Here is an 18,576-nt window from a genome sequence, read left to right as displayed (position 1 = left end):
GCTCGTTCCCCGCGGAGTGCTGCCTTTGGGGCGGAACTCACTTCATCACCGAGCTACAGACCGGGCACGCCGCCGTGTTTCACCCTGAACATCTGTTAGCTGCTACGTTACTTCGTTTGCTTCTCCGTTCACCATGGCAGAACGAGAGGACCTAGTGTACCAGGCCAAACTCGCCGAGCAGGCAGAGCGATACGACGGTAAGCCGGAGCTGGAGGGTGGACACGGGGTGGGACGCGCGCGCTGCAGGGAGGATTTATCCGCGAGCTAGCTCACGTTAGCACGACTATGGGCTAGCCTAGCCGCGGCTAGCTGCACGGCGGACGATTCCTCCGTGGTAGTTTTTCACCGAAAAAATTACCAACACGGCATGTGGCTTATTTTGGGAACGCGTCAAGCGTCGTTAGCAAGGCGGCCTTTGCAGGAGTGGTGTGTGTTTTTGGAGGTGACAGTCACCAGCTAACATGACGGGCTACAACAAAATGGCGGCTCAGCGGAGCTGTCAGCCACCCTGCACCATGCTAGCTCCGGAGCTCCAGACGCCTCAGCTCCGGTTCGCGACCACCAGTCACACCGGGTGTCATGTTACGGACTCTGCAGCCATGTTTACCCGATGATTTCTGTTTGTGACTCCCCTTTACTTTAAAGATTAACAGAGGTGATAGCTTTTTGGATGGTTAGCCGCTGAGTGTTAGCGGGGAGTGGGAGGGCAGCTGTTCCCTCAGTGGGGTGTTCCCCCCCTCAGCCACGGGCCCAGACGGCTCCCCGGCCCCCCTCTCCAGTGGTCTCCGGTGGTCTCCTGTCACTCTGTCATGCCATTATAGGCCGGGCACGGGCTGTTTTTAGATGCTTCGTTGCCCGGTGACGTTAAGTGAATGCACCATGACTCACTAACGAGATTTACGGTTCACCGGCTCTCCGGTAACCTTTACCGGAATGTCGTGGAAACGGAGTTTTGTTATTCTGCAGAGGCTTAACGAGTTTTAACCTCATTGAGGACCCCCGATGCTTCATAGCCGGTAAGGACAGTGCTGCCGTCCAAAGCCACTGAGTCAGGGTTATTTTAAAGAGCCGCCAGCTGTAAATGACGGCATCCTGTTAAAATGCAGTGTGTGTGTGTGTGTGTGTGCGCGCGCTGCATCAGCTCAGCCATGTCACATTCATCTTGCATATTCTGCAATCTGTAAATTACTATTTCAGAGCACGTCATGCCTCATTCATTATTCACATTTTTTTCCTGAAGGAAAACTCCTGGATTATTCAATCCTCACCTGAGCCCAGATGTTTCTATTGGTGAGACATTATTCCCACGGAAGTAAGCCGACATTGTTTTTTGCTTAATATAGGAAATTTTAAAGTAAAATGCTCTTATTTTTTCCTTTATTGTAACCACTGGGGTCCTCCTCTACTAGTGTCACTCTCTCCTTTATAGTAAAGTCTTATAGCTGTGGGAGATTGAATTAAACTGCTTTTGCTTGTTAAGCGGGTAGGTGGCAGTGGTGCGCTCTTTCCCCAGCTATTTCTGGGCTCCATTAAAAAAGGATTTACTAAAAAAAATAAAAAAAAATTAAACATTCCAATATGGTGCTTGCAATTGTAGATAAATTCCCTTTAAATAATCTGTCTTCTCCTTCAACAATGTCTTGGTTAAGTTTTTACTTTAAAACTGAGCGGTACAGGCTGGAACAGCTGTGGCGGGCGGGGCTACATCGTCACTACTTCCAGGTTCCAGAGCCAATCATGTGAGTTCCCAACGCTGCCAAACAAGCAGCGCAGCATTCTGTGTGTTAGATCTGTGCCGCCGGCCAGATGTGCAATATGCCATCAGTGCAGCGTACCGAAACTATCTTAACTGACCTAAACTCCCCTAAATTGACAACCTACATGATACGCTCCAAAGGTGGTGAGGGGTGAATAATGTCATGTGATGCAATGTTACTTATTGTACCTTTTAAAAGAAGTCATTAAGCCTGAAAGTCACCCAAAATATATATCACGACCCCATAGAGAATAAATAGAACTAATGTATTCTACCTTTTTTTAATCAATCATCCCATTATGCTCCAAATAAAATGTCAAAGAGCCATTATTTAACTCCTGATTTGTGAAAATGTGAAGGATTTATGCTGCTGCCTTCCTAGATGTTCTTGGTGATTGATCTCTTTGACTGTTGTGAATGTTTTAATTAAGACAGGTATGAAAAATATAACTGCCAAAAAACGGCCAATATTTAGCACTAGTTGAGTATTTTAAACATTTTATGTATCCATTAAGCCTTTAATCACAATTTTCAGCAATCGGATCTTATAATCTGCTGCAACTGGAGGCTGTTCGTGCCCTGCTGTACTCTGGGCGTTAGCATTTAGCTTCCCTGTAGTGTGCATAGTGAAACTCTTCCAGTAACTTTAAAGCTTCAATAAATGAGGTGAAACATGTTTGAGCTCATTGTGGTGATGAGCTGTCATCTTCTTACACCTCCAGCGTGTGAAGCTAGCTAACATGCAGCAGCAGTGTGGTGGGTGCAGGTTATTATCCATTGTGTTGGTTTCATGCGGCTGTGAATTGCTCCAATAGAGCAATCGTGCCTTTTTTTTCCCTGACAGTGCACATGCTGCCTGGCACGCCATTTTAATCAGTTTCTTTAGCTATACAGAGCATCCACTCTATAGACTCTACAGTGACTCGCCATACCACCAGGTGGTACAAACTGGTATTGCAGAGTGTTTTGGACCTAAATTTTTCCGTAAAATGAGGGGTGTCCTGATTGTATTGATGGATATGGGATCGGAGCCAATGTTAGCTATTTATGTGAATTTGGTTGACAATTGAGAAGTCCTGCCAATCACTTCAGCGATCTGGAGTCTGGAAGTACACTCCTATTTTTATCCAGAGTCATGTGATAAGCATTTGTGGTCAGTGGAGATTAAGGCTGCGCGGTATAAACGGTATGACGGTAGAAACGATATAAATTTGGCCACGGTAGAGATTTGCACTCTATCGTCATCTCATCTGATACAGTTTAATTGGTACTATTACGTAAATAAAATGTGCTGAAACGATGGTTCAATCCCTCTCTTATACTGAAAAACGGTGCATCGCATCATTGAACATGTTACAACTTCTTCTGGCGCACAAATTGCCGGCGAAACACTCTTTTCTTACAACAAATGCAGAGAGAGCCTGCACTTCAGGGGCCACCCTTCTTCTGTGGTGTCTGTGTAAAAATAAGGTTGAACATGCCAACAGCACACCTAGTGGCATGTAGTGCAAATGCAGGTGAATTAAACTACAAAACCCATTCAGAAACACTTCCATTATAGGTTTTACACCGCGGCATTTACACCGGGATATATACCGTTACCGTGAAGGGATTTAATTTATACTGTGATAATGAAGTTTAGGTCATACCGCCCAGCCCTAGTGGAGATTAAAGCTCGTGTCCGGAGTTTTGAAAGAGAGAGGTTTTTTTAATCCAAATCTGGAGGTTCCGCCCTCCCTCTGCTTTCATGAGTGACCAAGCCACGCCCCTGTAATTGTGCACGCGAATTATCCGTCGAGTGAAAATGAGAGCCTCCGAGTCCTACAGCATCCTCAATGTTTAGCTGTTTACGGTGGATGTTCAGCAGACAATGGATATATCCGAGGTAAGCGCGGCAGCTGCTGCGTAGCTAACTCACCTCTGCCTGGGCTGCGTTCACACTTTGAATGACAGCGCGACAAAGCGGAAGCTCGAACTCTATTGGCTGACGCTGACCGGCGCTTTTTTGGATAGCATGGGGGTCTATGAGATGAAGGCGGGGCTCATAAATACATTTTTATATTGCTTTATGCTAATATTATAGTAAAGTATCGAACCAGACTAACACATTTAAGCTCTGTTAAAAAATGATGCATACATCGGAAACGAACGGAAACTCCGGACACGAGCTTTAACAGAAATTTAAATGTAGATTTTTTAAAACTAAAACATTTTAATTTATTCATTTTTTATTTCTGTATTAGAAATGTAGAATTTATAATGTGAGTATCAGATCAGGAAAGTACCGGGATGGATTAATACTCCAATCTAAAAGATGGGATTGTATCGGGCAGCCAAAAAGTGTTTTTTTTTTTTTTTTTTTTTTTTTTTTTCCCTTACTTTATTTGAGATTGTTTCCTTTGTCTGGAACTCATTAGGGGAAAAAAATGGAATTCCATCATAATTTTTTACCCATTCAATATGTTTACACTAATCTATTTAACATTGATTTCAGGTGGAAATTTAAACAATGCCGTGCTTTAAAATCATGATTTTTGCAGAAATGGTATTATTAGGCCTACTAAAATGCTCTCTGTTGGATTTAAAGCCCAGTTTTTCCATCTGGAGTAGCGATACAGGTAAATGTGACTTCAGAGTGAATGTGAGTGGTTTGGGCCCCTTCGCCCTTGTTTGTGGTCAGTTTGCATGTTTTCAACCACCACAGTTAGAGGTGAACCAGGATGTGCTGTTCAACAAGCTGTGTCTCCTCTTGAGTAGAGTTTGTTTAAAGCCAAACCACAGAGCATGAGATGGGAAATGAAAAGGTTCTCACAGGGCCGTGTTGTGTTTGTCCTCAACAGAGATGGTGGAGTCGATGAAGAAAGTGGCGAAGAAGGACGTGGAGCTCACAGTGGAGGAGAGGAATCTACTATCGGTGGCCTACAAGAACGTGATCGGAGCTCGGAGAGCCTCCTGGAGGATAATCAGCAGCATCGAGCAGAGGGAAGAGAGCAAGGGTGCCGAGGAAAAGCTGAAGATGATCCGGGAATACAGGCAAACGGTAAAGCGCCCAGGAAGAGGAGTCCTGTCAGGACCTCACACTGTCTGAGTCATGGCTGGCTCGGCTTCGCTCCGCCTTGCTTTCAGGGAGGGAAACGAGAGCTGCTATTATTGTGGGAGCGGCTTGAGTGTGTCAGAGAGATGGGTGGGGCACCTGGACTGCAGTCAAAGCCCCGATGCCATTCAGACATGACTACACCTCGTCTTCATCTGGAGCTCTGTGTATCACTGCAACAGGACACAGTGTGCAAACTGGATGCTTTTAGCATTAAGTTTAGATAAATCCTCAAATGAAAAGCACTTTTACTGAAGATATTAGAAGATGTGTGGCTGGAGCTCGCACAAGAAGGTTTGATTAAAACATTCTCATGAACTAATTGAGATCAGTGTAGCCATATTTTTATTTATTAATACAAGACAGCAGATGAAAATTTGAAGACTGGTCTGTTAAGAAAGCACATGTTTAGAATTTTAACATTTATACTCCCAACTTTCTCCAATAATCTCATATTGAAAGCTCTTCAACATTTAATCCACAGCTCAGCTACATTTAGTTCGCCTGATCCTATTTCGAGCCTGTTAAGAATTTCAGGGAAGAAAAGGGAATTTATATTAAATGATATTTTTCTTTGAAATATTAGGAAATCAAGTTGTATCTCACTGTGATCAACAGTATCTCCTTGAATAAAGGAATTAAGGCACCGCAAATGACTATCTGGGTGTCTCTTCACCGCATCAAACTCTTTGTATGGGCAACTGTACTTGGCGAATATAAATGATTCTGATTCTGAATAAAGTATTAGAAATGAAGTTAAAATGTGTAAAAGTCACTGTTGGTCGTAATTCCATCTGTGAACTGAAGGACATCTATGTTTTTGAAGAAAATCCATCAACACGATCGTGTGTCGATGCTTTACGTTATGTTTGATACATTTCCAGTGAGGATAATTGTGAGGGTTTAAAAACTCTGAACCAGTTAAAACAGGCAACGATGATTAAATGGATCCTGGCGAGCGGTGAAATGTCGTCAGTGATTTGTATTTATTTATTAAATTTTTTTTGTCCAGTCATTTTAGTTGTGTTCCCTGTGAATGAATTAAACACCTGTCAAAACAGTTTTTATTGTGATTTTTCACCCTTTTTGCAGCTTATTGGTTGAACCCTGAGAAGATTTTCTTCTTTTTAATTTAGACTGAAGGGACAACACTGGCTCCAAAGAGAGTGCTTTTTTATCTGTGAAGTATATGTGGCTTCCCGCTGAATAAGCGCATGTGTTTTCACTGGCAGGTTGAACAAGAATTGAAGAACATCTGCAACGACATCCTGTTAACACTGGACGGTAACCTCGTCCCCTCTGCCACGAACGGAGAGTCCAAGGTCTTCTACAACAAAATGTGAGCGTCCCCTAAACACACAACGACCTTTAGGTTCCGTCAGCGATCCCGAACTGAGTCTGTTTTTTCATGTCCACCTCCAGGAAGGGCGACTACTTCAGGTACCTGGCAGAGTTCGCCACGGGCAACGAGAGGAAGGAAGCGGCGGAGAGCAGCCTGGTGGCCTACAAGACCGCCACCGACCTCGCCATGACGGAGCTGCCGCCCACGCATCCCATCCGCCTCGGCCTCGCCCTCAACTTCTCCGTCTTCTACTACGAGATCCTCAACTCACCCGACCGCGCCTGCAGGTAGAAGTCTTCACACTCGAACCTCCTCGGGCTTTTATCATCGCAGCTGGACTCACAGTGGAAACGAGCAAATCTTCATTCGTTGAGAAAACTCTCCACAAACTGATATGATCCTAAAATGACTGAAAATGTCTTTGAGATGTTCAAGAGTCATGAAGGAAGTGTAAAGTTATACATGTAGTCAGAATGAATTGAGCCGCTGTTGAGAGAAATTCAAAAGAATCTTCAGGAAAATAGTCATTTATTTATGATTCATCTGAGAAAATTCAGCCCAGAAACAGATGCCAGGAAATACATTGAAAATCCAAATTACATAAGACTTTAACCAATCTTTGTCCCCTCTCTCTGGTTGTGGACATTTGCTCTCTGTCAGCAGCCGTTCTGAGCGGCGAGCAGGCCCTGAGAGGTACCTGCGGGACTGGACCCTGAAAGAGCTTTTTAATTTCACAGCTACATATCAAGAAAACATGTTGTCAGTGTTGACAGCAGATCTAATTTAAAATGATTTCATACCAGGAGGCCACAGGGAGGAAGCGGAAGCTGTAAATAAGGGATAAATTCAAGCTGCTCGTGAACCGCTGCCCTTTGAAAGAGGTGTCTCTAACAGAAGCGTCTCCTCAGGTTGGCCAAGGCGGCGTTCGACGACGCCATCGCAGAGCTGGACACACTGAGTGAAGAAAGCTACAAGGACTCCACGCTCATCATGCAATTGTTACGCGACAACCTGACACTATGGACTTCAGACATGCAGGGAGAGGGTAAGACGCTCCTCTTCCTCTTCCCAGGACTTCCCGCTGACACACATTAACTCGTCCACTCATCTCCTGAGTCACCTCTCTAAAAGCTCTCCACAGCTGGTTTGTCTTCAGCCTGTGAGCGCCCTGATCCCCGTCCTGCTGGAGTGAAAACAAACAGTCCCGTCTCCACAGCAGGCGCTGCTCTGGTTAACAGTCTAAACTAATTAGTAGTAATCGGATGTGATTCTATTTTCTGTCTTTGGGCTGCAGAGTTTTCTTTTGTCGCCGTCCCTGCAGAGAGATGCTTTCATAACTCAGATCTTCTCTCTGATCTGAAGGGAGGTGAAATCTTCAGCACGGATCGGGGAGCTCACAGCGTGCATGTCCAGAGCCTCGCATTTAATCTCTTTACCATGTAAACAATTTCCAGCTGCTTCTCCCCTGTTAATAAAGAAATCAAATTTCATTTATCATGATCTGTCTCATCACAAAAATAGTCTAATTATCTGCTTTGGGTCATTTGAACTGGATTAAGTTTATCCACAAGATCCAGATCAATGTTTCATGATGAGAGTAAATAATGAAAGCAGTGCTGTGGATAAAAAAAAAAATGCTGTGAAATAAAATGAAAATTTCATTTTATAAAAGTAAACTAATTTTTCTTGCGATAAAATACAGATACTGAGAACTACGAGGATTTATTTGAATTTGCTTCTGACAATTTCAAATAAATGCAGAGTAAAGCTGCATAGATAAAACACACATGTAATTCAATAATTGTGTAATAAAATCATCTCAGCAATTAAGAAAATGTAAGCAAACACTAAAAATTACATTGAAAAAAACTGAAGGAAATCACAAATTAGTAAAATGCTAACATAAATGCAGGTGATTTTAAGACGGCTAACAAACCCTCAAAGTGAGGAAGCTAATGTAAAAGAAAAACAAAAAATAGAAGTATGAAAATAAACACAATGTGAGCACTGTGAATATTCTGAGAATAGAAAATTCATTAATGAAAATTCCATAAAACTATTTACTTCATTTGAAATGCAGAGAATTACTTTTTTAAATACATACACAACTCAGATTAAAGTCAAATTTTTTGAACTAAGTGAAAACAAAATCAGTCATTTATTTACAACGGTGATTAAAAATAATGGAATTAGTAAAATGTTTTTTTTAGGTATGTTTAAATAGGATGTGAAGTGTGAAACTATGTCGGCTAAAATGTGGCTGAGAAGAAAAATAAATTTAAAAATGATAATTTTCCGGTAATTCAGTGAAATTCATGAGTTTATATAAATAATACAGAGTAAATCCAATCTGAGAAATGTATGATTACAGTGAGGTTTTACTGGTTGTAAAGAATCCGGTCCACATGAGATCTGGTTCAGGTGTGTTTATTTCCAGTCTGCAGATGTTTTATCTGTGGACATGAAATCAGTCTGAAGCATTCGAAGAAGCGAGTGTGACAAGACGATACCTCACCCCTCCGCTCATCCTCTCTCTGTCTCTCTCTCTCATTCTGTAGAGTCCTAAAGGAAACTGTTCATTTCCCATGTTAACTGTACTTTGTAAGTGTTGCTCACCATGCCTTGCTCTGTGTGTGTGTGTGTGTTTCTGTGTGTGTGGCTGCTTTCGCCTCACTCAGGTTTAATCATTGACTGCTCTCTCTCTCTCTCTCTGTTGGTTTGATTCCGGCTCTCCCTCACATGGCTGCTGCCATGTCGGAGCTCACACTCACAACTCAGGGCCCGTTTGCACGGCGACGGTTTCAAGTGAAAACGCAAAGCTTCATTAGTGCTTCGAGGCTCCGTTTCTGCGACAACAGCGCAACGCAACTTTTTGAGAATGGCTTCCAAGATGGAGCTTTTTTGACATAATTCTTCTGCACATGCACGAGTAGATGGACAGTAAAAACAATGGCGACCGCCCGTCATGGCTGCCTGTCTATATTCTCCTGGTAGTTTAAGAGTTGAGTCAGCTGGAAAAGCAATCTAGGTTGGTCATCTGTACAAACGAATGTCCGTGAATGCCGATCACCTATTGCCGTCTGTGGATATGTGACAGCACCCACTAACGGCCCTACCCGTTTTCTAATAAACAGACATCCTTTTTCAAAACATCCCCATGTAAGCTCAGTTTTTTTTCCTGAAGCTAAAAAGCCCGAACAAAGCGTTTTTACTTGAAACGTTGTGTAAATGGGATTTAAAGACACCCCATCACAACAACACACACAAGCCCCAGTTAACACAACTCCCCTCCACTGACTAAACACTGTGAAGGCATGTGTCGTGTTCTGTGTGAGTGAGTCTTCTCTCTGCTCACTTCATTTCTGCAGCTGGCCCACCACCACTTTTATTTCTGGACTTTGTTCAAAGATTTTCTCTGGATCGTCCCTCAAACTTTGACTACTCATTTCCCTATAAAGTCCCCACTTGAATGTCACTCTCGGTGTTTACCTTGGTGAAAAAGCACGATGTGTTTACCCGAGTGTACAGTGTAGCACGTTCTCTGGAGGATCCCTGTACGTCAGGTCTGTGTTACACAGGGTTCAGTTTGTTCTCTCAAAGATTATAAATTACAAAGTAAACATGAATCTCTGACTAACTCCTCCTGTCAGATGCTACTGTGTTAACTTTAAGATTGTTTGCTCACATCTAACTCTATCTAGCGTCCCATCAGAGTGTAACTGGAAACGCATTCAGATAATGAGAGGTTGGCGTTAGTGCCAGGGTTTCTACACATTGTAACTTTGATGGTTTGTATCCAACAAGTTGAACTCAGTCATGTCACTTTTGAACTTTGGTGTGTAACCTGAAGCAGGCCTGTTGGACAGAAAGTGAGCCCCTCAGGTCAGTTTGTTTGGGGCAGTTGTGCAAAGCTCAGCGTCAGACCGGATCAGTCTGTAGCTCCGTCTGCTTCAGAAATAGTAACGGCAGCAGTGAGACGCTGGTCGGACGCTCTGTCACTCATTGACAGACGTTGGGAACTCTCTGTCCTCCGTGTTCAGCTTCACCTGCTTCACGCACAGCAGATTAAAACTGAGCGTTTGTTAGCTTCTCCACCGCTAACCTCTCTAAATATACCAAAATTCTCAGCTTAATATCAAACAAGAAGTGCAAAGAAATAAAGTTGTTCATATTGTGTTAATACTGACAGCCCAAGTTTAAAGTTAACATGTTAATCGTGATTAGATTAATGCAATCCTTAATGCGTTTAAAAATATTTTTTGGCATTTTCTTGGCCAGCCTTTTTGTCCCTTCTCCTCACCCGTAGTCGGCTCCTCTGTCTGTTTTCAAGCAGCTTTCTGCAGTAAACTTATCATGCTGGTGGACAGGGAGTGTTACTTCTGAATGACTTGTTAAACTTTGAAACACGTCCAGACAGTTCAGTTGACACGTCAAAATGTGAACTTTGTCGAGAGTTGAACTCCCGCCGGTACGTCCGCTCTGCGCTACGGCCTCCGCCCGAGGGAGCCTTGGGGTCCCTGTACCTTCTGGTCATTCGGTTTTCTTTTCTTTGAACACATTCATTTAAAAAAAAAGACTCCTGACATCATTGCCCCGCCCCCTGCTCCCTGTCAGCCAATCACCTGCTAACTCACTAACGATGTATTCACATTACTCTAATGTGTGGGGGACAGAATACCAACCTTAAAACGACAATAAAATGACAGCAGAGATGTTGGAAACACCATCATCACTAATGGAGGCCGAGACTTGAGCCGAAGACTTGACCGAGGCAACTATGACAGGGAGGAGAGAGAGAGAGAGAGAGAGACCATCGCTAATGCTAATGCTATGCTCCAAATAATCCAAACAATCGGAAAGAAGCTGTGGTGAATTTTCGCTGTTGAAAGCGCCTCGGGTGCCTTGTTTGACCATTTTTATGTCTTAAATGACTTAAATGGTAGACTGCAGAGCTCTGCTTTCTACTCTGTTTCAAAGAACGTCTTCTGGTTGTCAGGCAAAGCAAGTTTGACATAATGAATTATGGTTGAATTTTATATACCGACTTGAACACATAATAGGAAATCAGATTTTCTGTGTTCTGTACAAAAGTTCAAAAAATACATTCTTTCTTCTGTTCATTTGATTAACAATTTGGACACTGGTAAGAAAACCTTTTGCATTCTGGACTTAAGACTGCCGTGAAAATTTAAACGTGTAATTTAGAATGTGATTAATGGCAGTTAAACTATGGAAATTCTTCAATTAAGAAATTAATCTTTCAACAGCCTTACTTTTGTCCTTCAATAGTTTAACTAGCAGCAGATCTCATGAGATCTGTGTGTCAGGGGGAAAGATGTGGAACTATCCAAACCAGGACGTTTGCTTCACTTCACTGACGCTTTAAAGCCTTCAGGAATTTTCCTGAAGAGTCTGACTTCACAGATCGCTCAACACTGCACTCCAGATTACTGCAGGGAGCAAAGCCTTGAACTGTATCAGCTTTTGAAATGAAATTCAATTGAGGATGAGTGAAGAATCTTAATACACACTGTTATTTCAGGAACAATGTTCAAAATACTTGACTGTAAATGTGCCGTTTCCACTATTTTCCTTTTTAAACTCGTTCACATTGACAAAAATGAGCTGTCGCTACCACGTACTGATGTATGAACCTCCAAACTCTTTAGCATGTAGCACGGATTGGCGTTCCCCGCTGAGCAGTGAAACTAGCAGGAGTTGTCGGGCTGACTCTGCCGGTGTGGCACCAGCTAGCTTCGCCTGCACTGATGTTTCAGCAGATTATTTCCAGTCTGTTGTTCATTTGCCGTTCTCATGAATATTAAAGAAAAAGGACAGAACGTCTGGGAGCTGCGGTGAAGTGGCGTTTCCCTGCCGAGAGCTAGCTTAACCGCTCACACTGTGCACGCCGTTCGCCTGTAGAGATTCACATAGTCCAGCTAACAAGAGGAGGAGCGCCGCCAACCCCCCCGGGGCTTTAGCATGAGACATGAGGGGGTCACCTTGTTATTTCTACACCCCCCTCCCTCCCACAACTTGGCATGTTTGAGTCAGCGGCGTGTGGAACCCTGGGGCTAACGCTAATGGCTGTCTGTCTGTCCGCAGGCGAAGAACAGAACAAAGACGCACTGCAAGACATCGAGGGCGAGGAGGCCCAGTGAGACTCCTCCACCAACAGCCAACACCCTGCGACCCCCCTCCTCCTCCCCCCTCCCCCCTCCACACCCCTCCACCTGTGCAGCTCCAGCACCCAGCAGGGCGGCGGGGCTAACAACTTTAGTTTCTCTTCTTTTTTTTTTTATTTTTATATTAGCCCTGACATCATTCAAGTAAAAATAAAAATGGAAAAAAAAAAAAAAAAAACACTTAATGGAGACAGGAAGTAAAATGTTAGAAAGACACAGATAAAGAAAAGTCCCTGGATTGTTTTCTTTCTTTTTGTCCATTTCGTCCTGGTACAAGCATTTCATTGTTCATTTCATTTGGGTTTTTTTTTTTTTTTTTTTTTTTTTTTGCTTCTCTCTCTCTCCTCAGTATTTGTATCAGTTGCTGGATGTTTTGACAAATTGTTTTCTTAATGTAATTACAGAAATTAACTTTTATTACTGACAACGTCGACTAAACTAGGAGCTGTTTTGTGTTTTTTAGCGTGGCGCAGACCGGTTCCACCTCCTCGCGGGCAGATTGCAGAACAAGTGCCCTTCTTTCTTTCTTTCTCTGTCTTTTTTTGTTCATGGTTTTTCAGAAGAAGTCTGCGATAGACGAGGCGTTCTCCTCTCCTCCAGCGCGGTGACGGTGTGGTCCCGTCGTCGTCCTCGGACTGTACTGTGCTGAATACTGTAGCTGTAGCCTCACGCCGGGCGTTTCCACTTTTAAAGAAAAAAAAAAAATCATGAATTTGGGAGATTTGGTCGCTGTTGTGAGTGACAGGTGTGATTCAAGCCCCGCCTCTTCAAACAGGAAGTGGTTCGGTGCTTTGCATGAGTTCAAACAATGATTTCTGGCTGCTTCTCCCCCTGCTTCTTTTGTTTTATTTGAAGCTCCTATGTTCTTTGGGTTTCCTCCGTCGCTCTTTTCTCGTTTTCGCTTCATTACGTGTAGCTTGGAGCTGATTTGTACTACTGGATATCTGACTGGAGCCACAGACAGGGAATCTGTATCGTTCTGACAAACACAGCATGGAATTAACATTAAACCATCTAAATTAAACATTACAATCCGACTTTTTGTGGTCCTTTTGTAACGTTTGGGTGTCCACTTCCTCTTCATCATACAGTGAAGTGAGCATGTCGCCAATGAAATCAAGACGGTAGGCAAGACTTTGTCTTTTATCATAGATAACAATGGCAACATAAGCTTGAACTGCTTTATTAAAATAGCCATTAATTTTGTTGAAATGGGTACTTTTCAGTGGATTCAAAACAGGCAAAAATACCTAGATAAGGTAAGAGGTTAGTTGCGCTGAGCTTATTAAATGTGCTTCATTTCCATATTTAGATTTTCAGGATCTCAGCTGCATGATTGTGATGCCCCTTTCCAACTGCAACTAGCGGGTCGAACCGTGTTTTCGACCCGTGAACAATTGGCTTCTAGACTCCTTCCCCACTGCCTGCAGACCCGGGTCTTGCCGCCTGCTGGCGAGCCGCGTCGCTGCGTTTTCCGGCGCTGATGGTGTCCCACGTTGATGACATCAACAGCGGGATGGAGAAAAACGGAAGTAAACAATGCAGCGGAACACAGTCCCAGTTACCTGTAGACGAATCTCCTCTTCCGGATCAAGAGAAGCTCTCTGGTCTCACTATCTTGCCAATGCTGGGTCATCTTGACGAAGGAAATCTCACGCTGTGTCCAGATTATTAGGGGGTTTAAACTGTTTTTTTTGGCCATTGTGAAAGGGGCCTTAGAGTAAAAGTGAATGAAATTCAGAATTCTGACAATCAAACCAGTTATGATGAAAAGTCAAATTTATATTTAAAACAAATACATTTGTTTTAAAAAAAATATTTTCAGGAAAAAATACAAAAGTTTGAATAATAAAATTTAAAGCATTCACCTTGCTGGCAGGTGAACGCTGTGGAGCGTTGCTCCAATTTGAGCCTGCAGGGGGCAGCAGCATCCAGCTCAGCTGGGTGAGAAGTGAATTTCAAGTTTCCAGATGAGCCGCTGCAGGAGCCTGGTGGGCGTCCAGCAGCTTCCTGTGGAATCAGCAGCAGACTTCACCGACGCCACAGCACGCTTCCTGAATTATGAGTGTGTGTGTGTGTGTGTGTGTGTGTGTGTGTGTGTGTGTGTGTGTGTGTGTGTGTGTGTGTGAGAGAGAGAGAGAGAGAGAGAGAGAGCGAGCGTTAAAATCTGCCTGGAATGATAAACGCAGCTGTGCAGTAATTGACTTATAAATTTAACATTCAAGGTAACATTTTTAGAAGATTAACTCTTTATGAAGTAAGTCACTGAATTTTATGGTCTTTATGCTGCTCTTACTCAAATTAATAATATAAACGCCTAAAAAATTTTTATTTTAATCCATTATAATGAAATTCCTCATGAAGAAATGTCTCCGAAGAAATGATTGTGATTCAGCAGCAATAAATACTTTCAAGAAGTAAAACAGATGAGGTTAAAGGTGAAACCGCTAAAACAAGTATAAAAGTTCAAACTGCTGAAAATAGCTAAAATAGCCTAAAATGTCAAATAAAATTAATTAAAATGGAGTAAAGCTAACTAAAAATATCCCAGTTGAAAATGTCATGAAATAAAAATAAGTAAAATTACAATATTTTTAAAGGGAATATAATTTCAATAAAAATAAGTCAATTAGAATAGAGATAACTGCTTATTTAATTACATGTTTTTTCCAAGTTAAAAAAATACTAAAATATAAATGAGATTATAAATACAATGAAATATAATTTAAAAAATTAAATAGAAACAAAGAAAATTGATTCTTTAAAATTATTTAAACATTGGTGAATCACCAATGATTCCAGAGTTACGTTAGCCAGTGACATCACTATCCACTATCACAAAGCATTTATCACATACACTTCCCAAAAAAAGCTCAGTTTCTTATCAACGGTTAAAAATGAACAAATTTTTAACTCACAAAAAAACAGATGGATCTGCCATCAGTTTTGTGGCACTGCAGGGCCGGTTTTAGCTATGGGCAATGTGGGCGACCGCCCAGGGCGCAATCCATGTGAGGGCGCACTGGCGCCGTGCGCACGAGAAAAAAAAAAAAAAAAAACTCGCCAGTATTCCAGACTTGCACTCATTTCCATGTCGAGTTAGTGGTGTGAGCGCTGGGGTGCCCTCATTTTCCACGCCATACAGCTTGTATGCCCGTTCGGCTGTCCGCAGAGGTGGGGGGGCAACGAGCTACTGCAGAGGTTGGCAAGGGGGGCGGCGCGGGGAGGAAGAGGGGGTTGGGGGGGGGCAGACTGATGCTAACACATACTGCTTCAAAATTAATTGTATTTCATAATTAATACAGACCCACACGTAACTGACTGGGTTATGTGAAAAAAAAGGAAAAAAATCTACGTAAATTTGTTAACGTCACGTGACTCCGGACTCAACCATGACCGGAAAGTGCTGGCGAAAGGTAATGTTTTGATCATGGATCCAAGTAAAAGACCGAAGAAGCCATCAGGTGCCCAGTTTAGAAAAAGAAGAAAAGAAGAAGAGGAGAAACGGGCAAAAGATAAAGGCATGCATATTTTTATGAGTGATGTGAATGACATTATTAGCCATTTATTAGCCTTTTGCTAAGCCACAGAAGACCACTGTATCTGGTATTTAGTTTTGCTGAACTACCAACTATTGTAATTGAGGCATCATGTCATGCAACTAATTTCACCCAGAGGCAGCCTGGTATAGTTTGTGTTTCAAATGCAACAAGAAGTGCAAATTCACACAGACATCCTGACTGTGGACTTATTCCCATACGCTATATGCTATGATAAATAACTTCTAACATAAATTTACATGGCATTTTGTAAGATACACGAGATATAGCTTTTAAAATAATTTGCAGCGTGTCATGCTTAGTTAATAGGATGCTGACAAATGTTAATAAAATGTGCATTATGGTCATTTTAATTGGGTGGGTGGGGGGGGGTTGGACGGTTCTCGCCCAGGGCGCAATTGCAGCCAGAACCGCCTCTGTGTGGCACCGTCAGCGTCTGCCACAGGGAGCAGCAGGGAGGAAGCACCAGGCGAGCTGGAAGGATAACTTCCCGTCACCCCGATGATTCTTTTTTTCCCTTGTTTTACTCTTTGTTGTGGTTTTCAGCCTATTCAGCTTTTTTTGTAAAAGAAAGTGAAGAATGAGAAGTATCCTACAAACTGGAAGATTCTGTTTTGCAGTGAGTTCAGATCAGATTTGAGTTTATGATGAAACACTTTAAGTGAAAGGAGCTCTGCTTTCATGAAAATTTATATTCACCAAACTGCTGTCACTGATTCATTACCCGCCCCACCAAATGGATTTTCCACTGTTTCAGGAGGTGTGTGTGTGTGTGTGTGTGTGTGTGTGTGTGTGTGTGTGTGTGTGTGTGTGTGTGTGTGTGTGTGTATGTGTGTGTGTGTAGGTTTCCTGTTGATGCCAGCCTGTCAGGAATGCCTCCAGGAGAGGTCATGGGTCAAAGGATGTGTTTCTGTCACTTACACACACACACACACACACACACACACACACACACACACACACACACTTGCTGTCACAAACTTGGGCTCAGCTTAAATGGAGCATCAAAAGACGGAAATAGCGCATCAGTTTTGCGCTTGCTAACTTTTAAAAAGAGAAAAAATATTAGCAACCTGTTTTTTTCACTTGAATAATGAAACCAAAAAAACCCTAAGAGAAAAAAGCTTGAAAATATCACGAGAGGAAAGCTCACCAGTGTTAAGATATTAGCCAAAGGTAATTTATTTAGCCCTTCTTGGATAAATTTCTTGGCCGTTGTGTGTTCAGTTTGTCACACTGCTGTTTGGAAAGATTTCATCCTCCAAATAATGAAGAATGAAGCAAACTGTAAGAGGAACGCAGGGAGGAGCCGCACGCACCACAGGTCAAACTGTGATGTATGTTTACCTGTCAGGATGGAGATACCCCACGCCCTCCCGTGTGTGTGCGTGTGTGTGTGTGTGTTAGATCAGTCCTCTGTCACAGGAAGTTCACCTCTACGACGACTGCCCAAGACACATATCTGTTTTGAGAAAGCGTGCCTCTTGTCCCCTGGGATGAATGAGCAGGTATACACACACACACACACACACACACACACACACACACGCACACACACACACACACACACACACACACTTGTTTCCTTCAAGAACTAGCAGCATCCTGTCCTGGACATTCCCAGCCTCCACCCAGCTGCTGACTCTGTGTGTGTGTGTGTGTGTGTGTGTGTGTGTGTGTGTGTGTGTGTGTGTGTGTGTGTGTGTGTGTTTGTGGCGTGTGTGAGCAGCAGTGCCATCAATTATCTAACGGGAGTTGGAGGGGAAATAACAAGTTGAAAACCACACCGGTGACTCCCGGCCAGACTGTCGAGCAACTTTATAAATATAGCTAACACGCTAACGGCTAAATAAAGAAACAAGGCAGAGCGACTGAACATTTAGTCAATGTTCAGCTGGTGAATAGTTAAGCATGTGCACGGAATTCGAGTTTAGCCACAATATTGGCTTAACATACTTCAGTTGCCCAAAAAATCATTTAATGGCTAATAGTTAGCTAGTGAGAAGTTTAGTTTAGTTTAGTTTAGTTTAAATGATTTAAAGCATTTAGCTAAAATAGAGTTTGCATGTTTTTCCTGTACGTGTGGTGGGCGGGTGCACGATGATTGAGTAGCGTTTTAATGTGAATAAATCAGCAACTAACTAGCTATTGCTCATATCCAGAGGTTTAGCTGACAGTTCAAGTCAAACTGAAAGAATCAAGAGCGATAAAATGTTCCTTTGGAAAACTGGAAAAAAAAACACAGGAGATTTCCTTTATCTGTATTTGGGGATTTCATAAGAAATGATAAAAGTTGTTTCACAGGCTGAAAGCTGGTGGTGTTTACCGCTCCCTGTGAGTCAGTTTTATCACCCTCCCCACACATATACACATCCTCTACATGTGACATCCATCTGAGCTCCACATCCTCCCCTCGATCCCTCGGCCAGGAGAGGCGACATCCTCTCAACAACCAATCGCAGCTTTCCGCTGCTTCGTCCGTCTTCCACCCCGAGATAAAGCTCTGTCTCTCCGACAGCTCAACCTTCGCCTAGCGGGAATCTCCTGGGATGTGTAGGACTTCTGCCACTGACTCCAGGATCTGATCGAGGGGAGAGGTTCATTCTGCCGAGGAAGAAGAGGAACAAGAAGAAGAAACG

General features: G+C 42.9%; 1 protein-coding gene across 2 annotated transcripts; it reads left to right on the top strand.

Moving 5' to 3' along the window:
* On the top strand, positions 1–13,414 carry ywhae1 (tyrosine 3-monooxygenase/tryptophan 5-monooxygenase activation protein, epsilon polypeptide 1). 2 transcript variants are annotated; one of them, XM_030109412.1, is made up of 7 exons: positions 1–197; positions 4,597–4,796; positions 6,083–6,189; positions 6,273–6,479; positions 7,101–7,237; positions 8,751–8,793; positions 12,298–13,414. In XM_030109412.1, exons 1-6 carry the CDS (start codon positions 134–136, stop codon positions 8,756–8,758), a joined length of 723 nt encoding a protein of 240 aa, XP_029965272.1. In that variant the 5' UTR covers positions 1–133; the 3' UTR covers positions 8,759–8,793; positions 12,298–13,414. The 2 variants fall into 2 exon arrangements, with proteins under 2 accessions (XP_029965272.1, XP_029965271.1); XM_030109411.1 differs by lacking the exon at positions 8,751–8,793 and having other exon boundaries at positions 2–197.
* Positions 13,415–18,576: the final 5,162 nt, after the last annotated feature.

The sequence above is a fragment of the Salarias fasciatus genome, chromosome 14, assembly GCF_902148845.1.
Source record: "Salarias fasciatus chromosome 14, fSalaFa1.1, whole genome shotgun sequence".
Taxonomy (NCBI): domain Eukaryota; kingdom Metazoa; phylum Chordata; class Actinopteri; order Blenniiformes; family Blenniidae; genus Salarias; species Salarias fasciatus.
The sequence above is the reverse complement of the archived record's forward strand: the minus strand, read 5'-3'. Positions and strand labels throughout refer to the sequence as shown.

What these genes read in the sequence shown, in the direction of transcription:
- ywhae1 (XM_030109411.1), top strand. Translation starts at nt 134, where the DNA reads ATGGCAGAACGAGAGGACCTAGTGTACCAGGCCAAACTCGCCGAGCAG. An exon ending in GCAGGCAGAGCGATACGACG is followed by an intron (nt 198 to 4,596) that starts GTAAGCCGGAGC and finishes TGTCCTCAACAG; the next exon opens with AGATGGTGGAGTCGATGAAG. An exon ending in TCCGGGAATACAGGCAAACG is followed by an intron (nt 4,797 to 6,082) that starts GTAAAGCGCCCA and finishes TTTCACTGGCAG; the next exon opens with GTTGAACAAGAATTGAAGAA.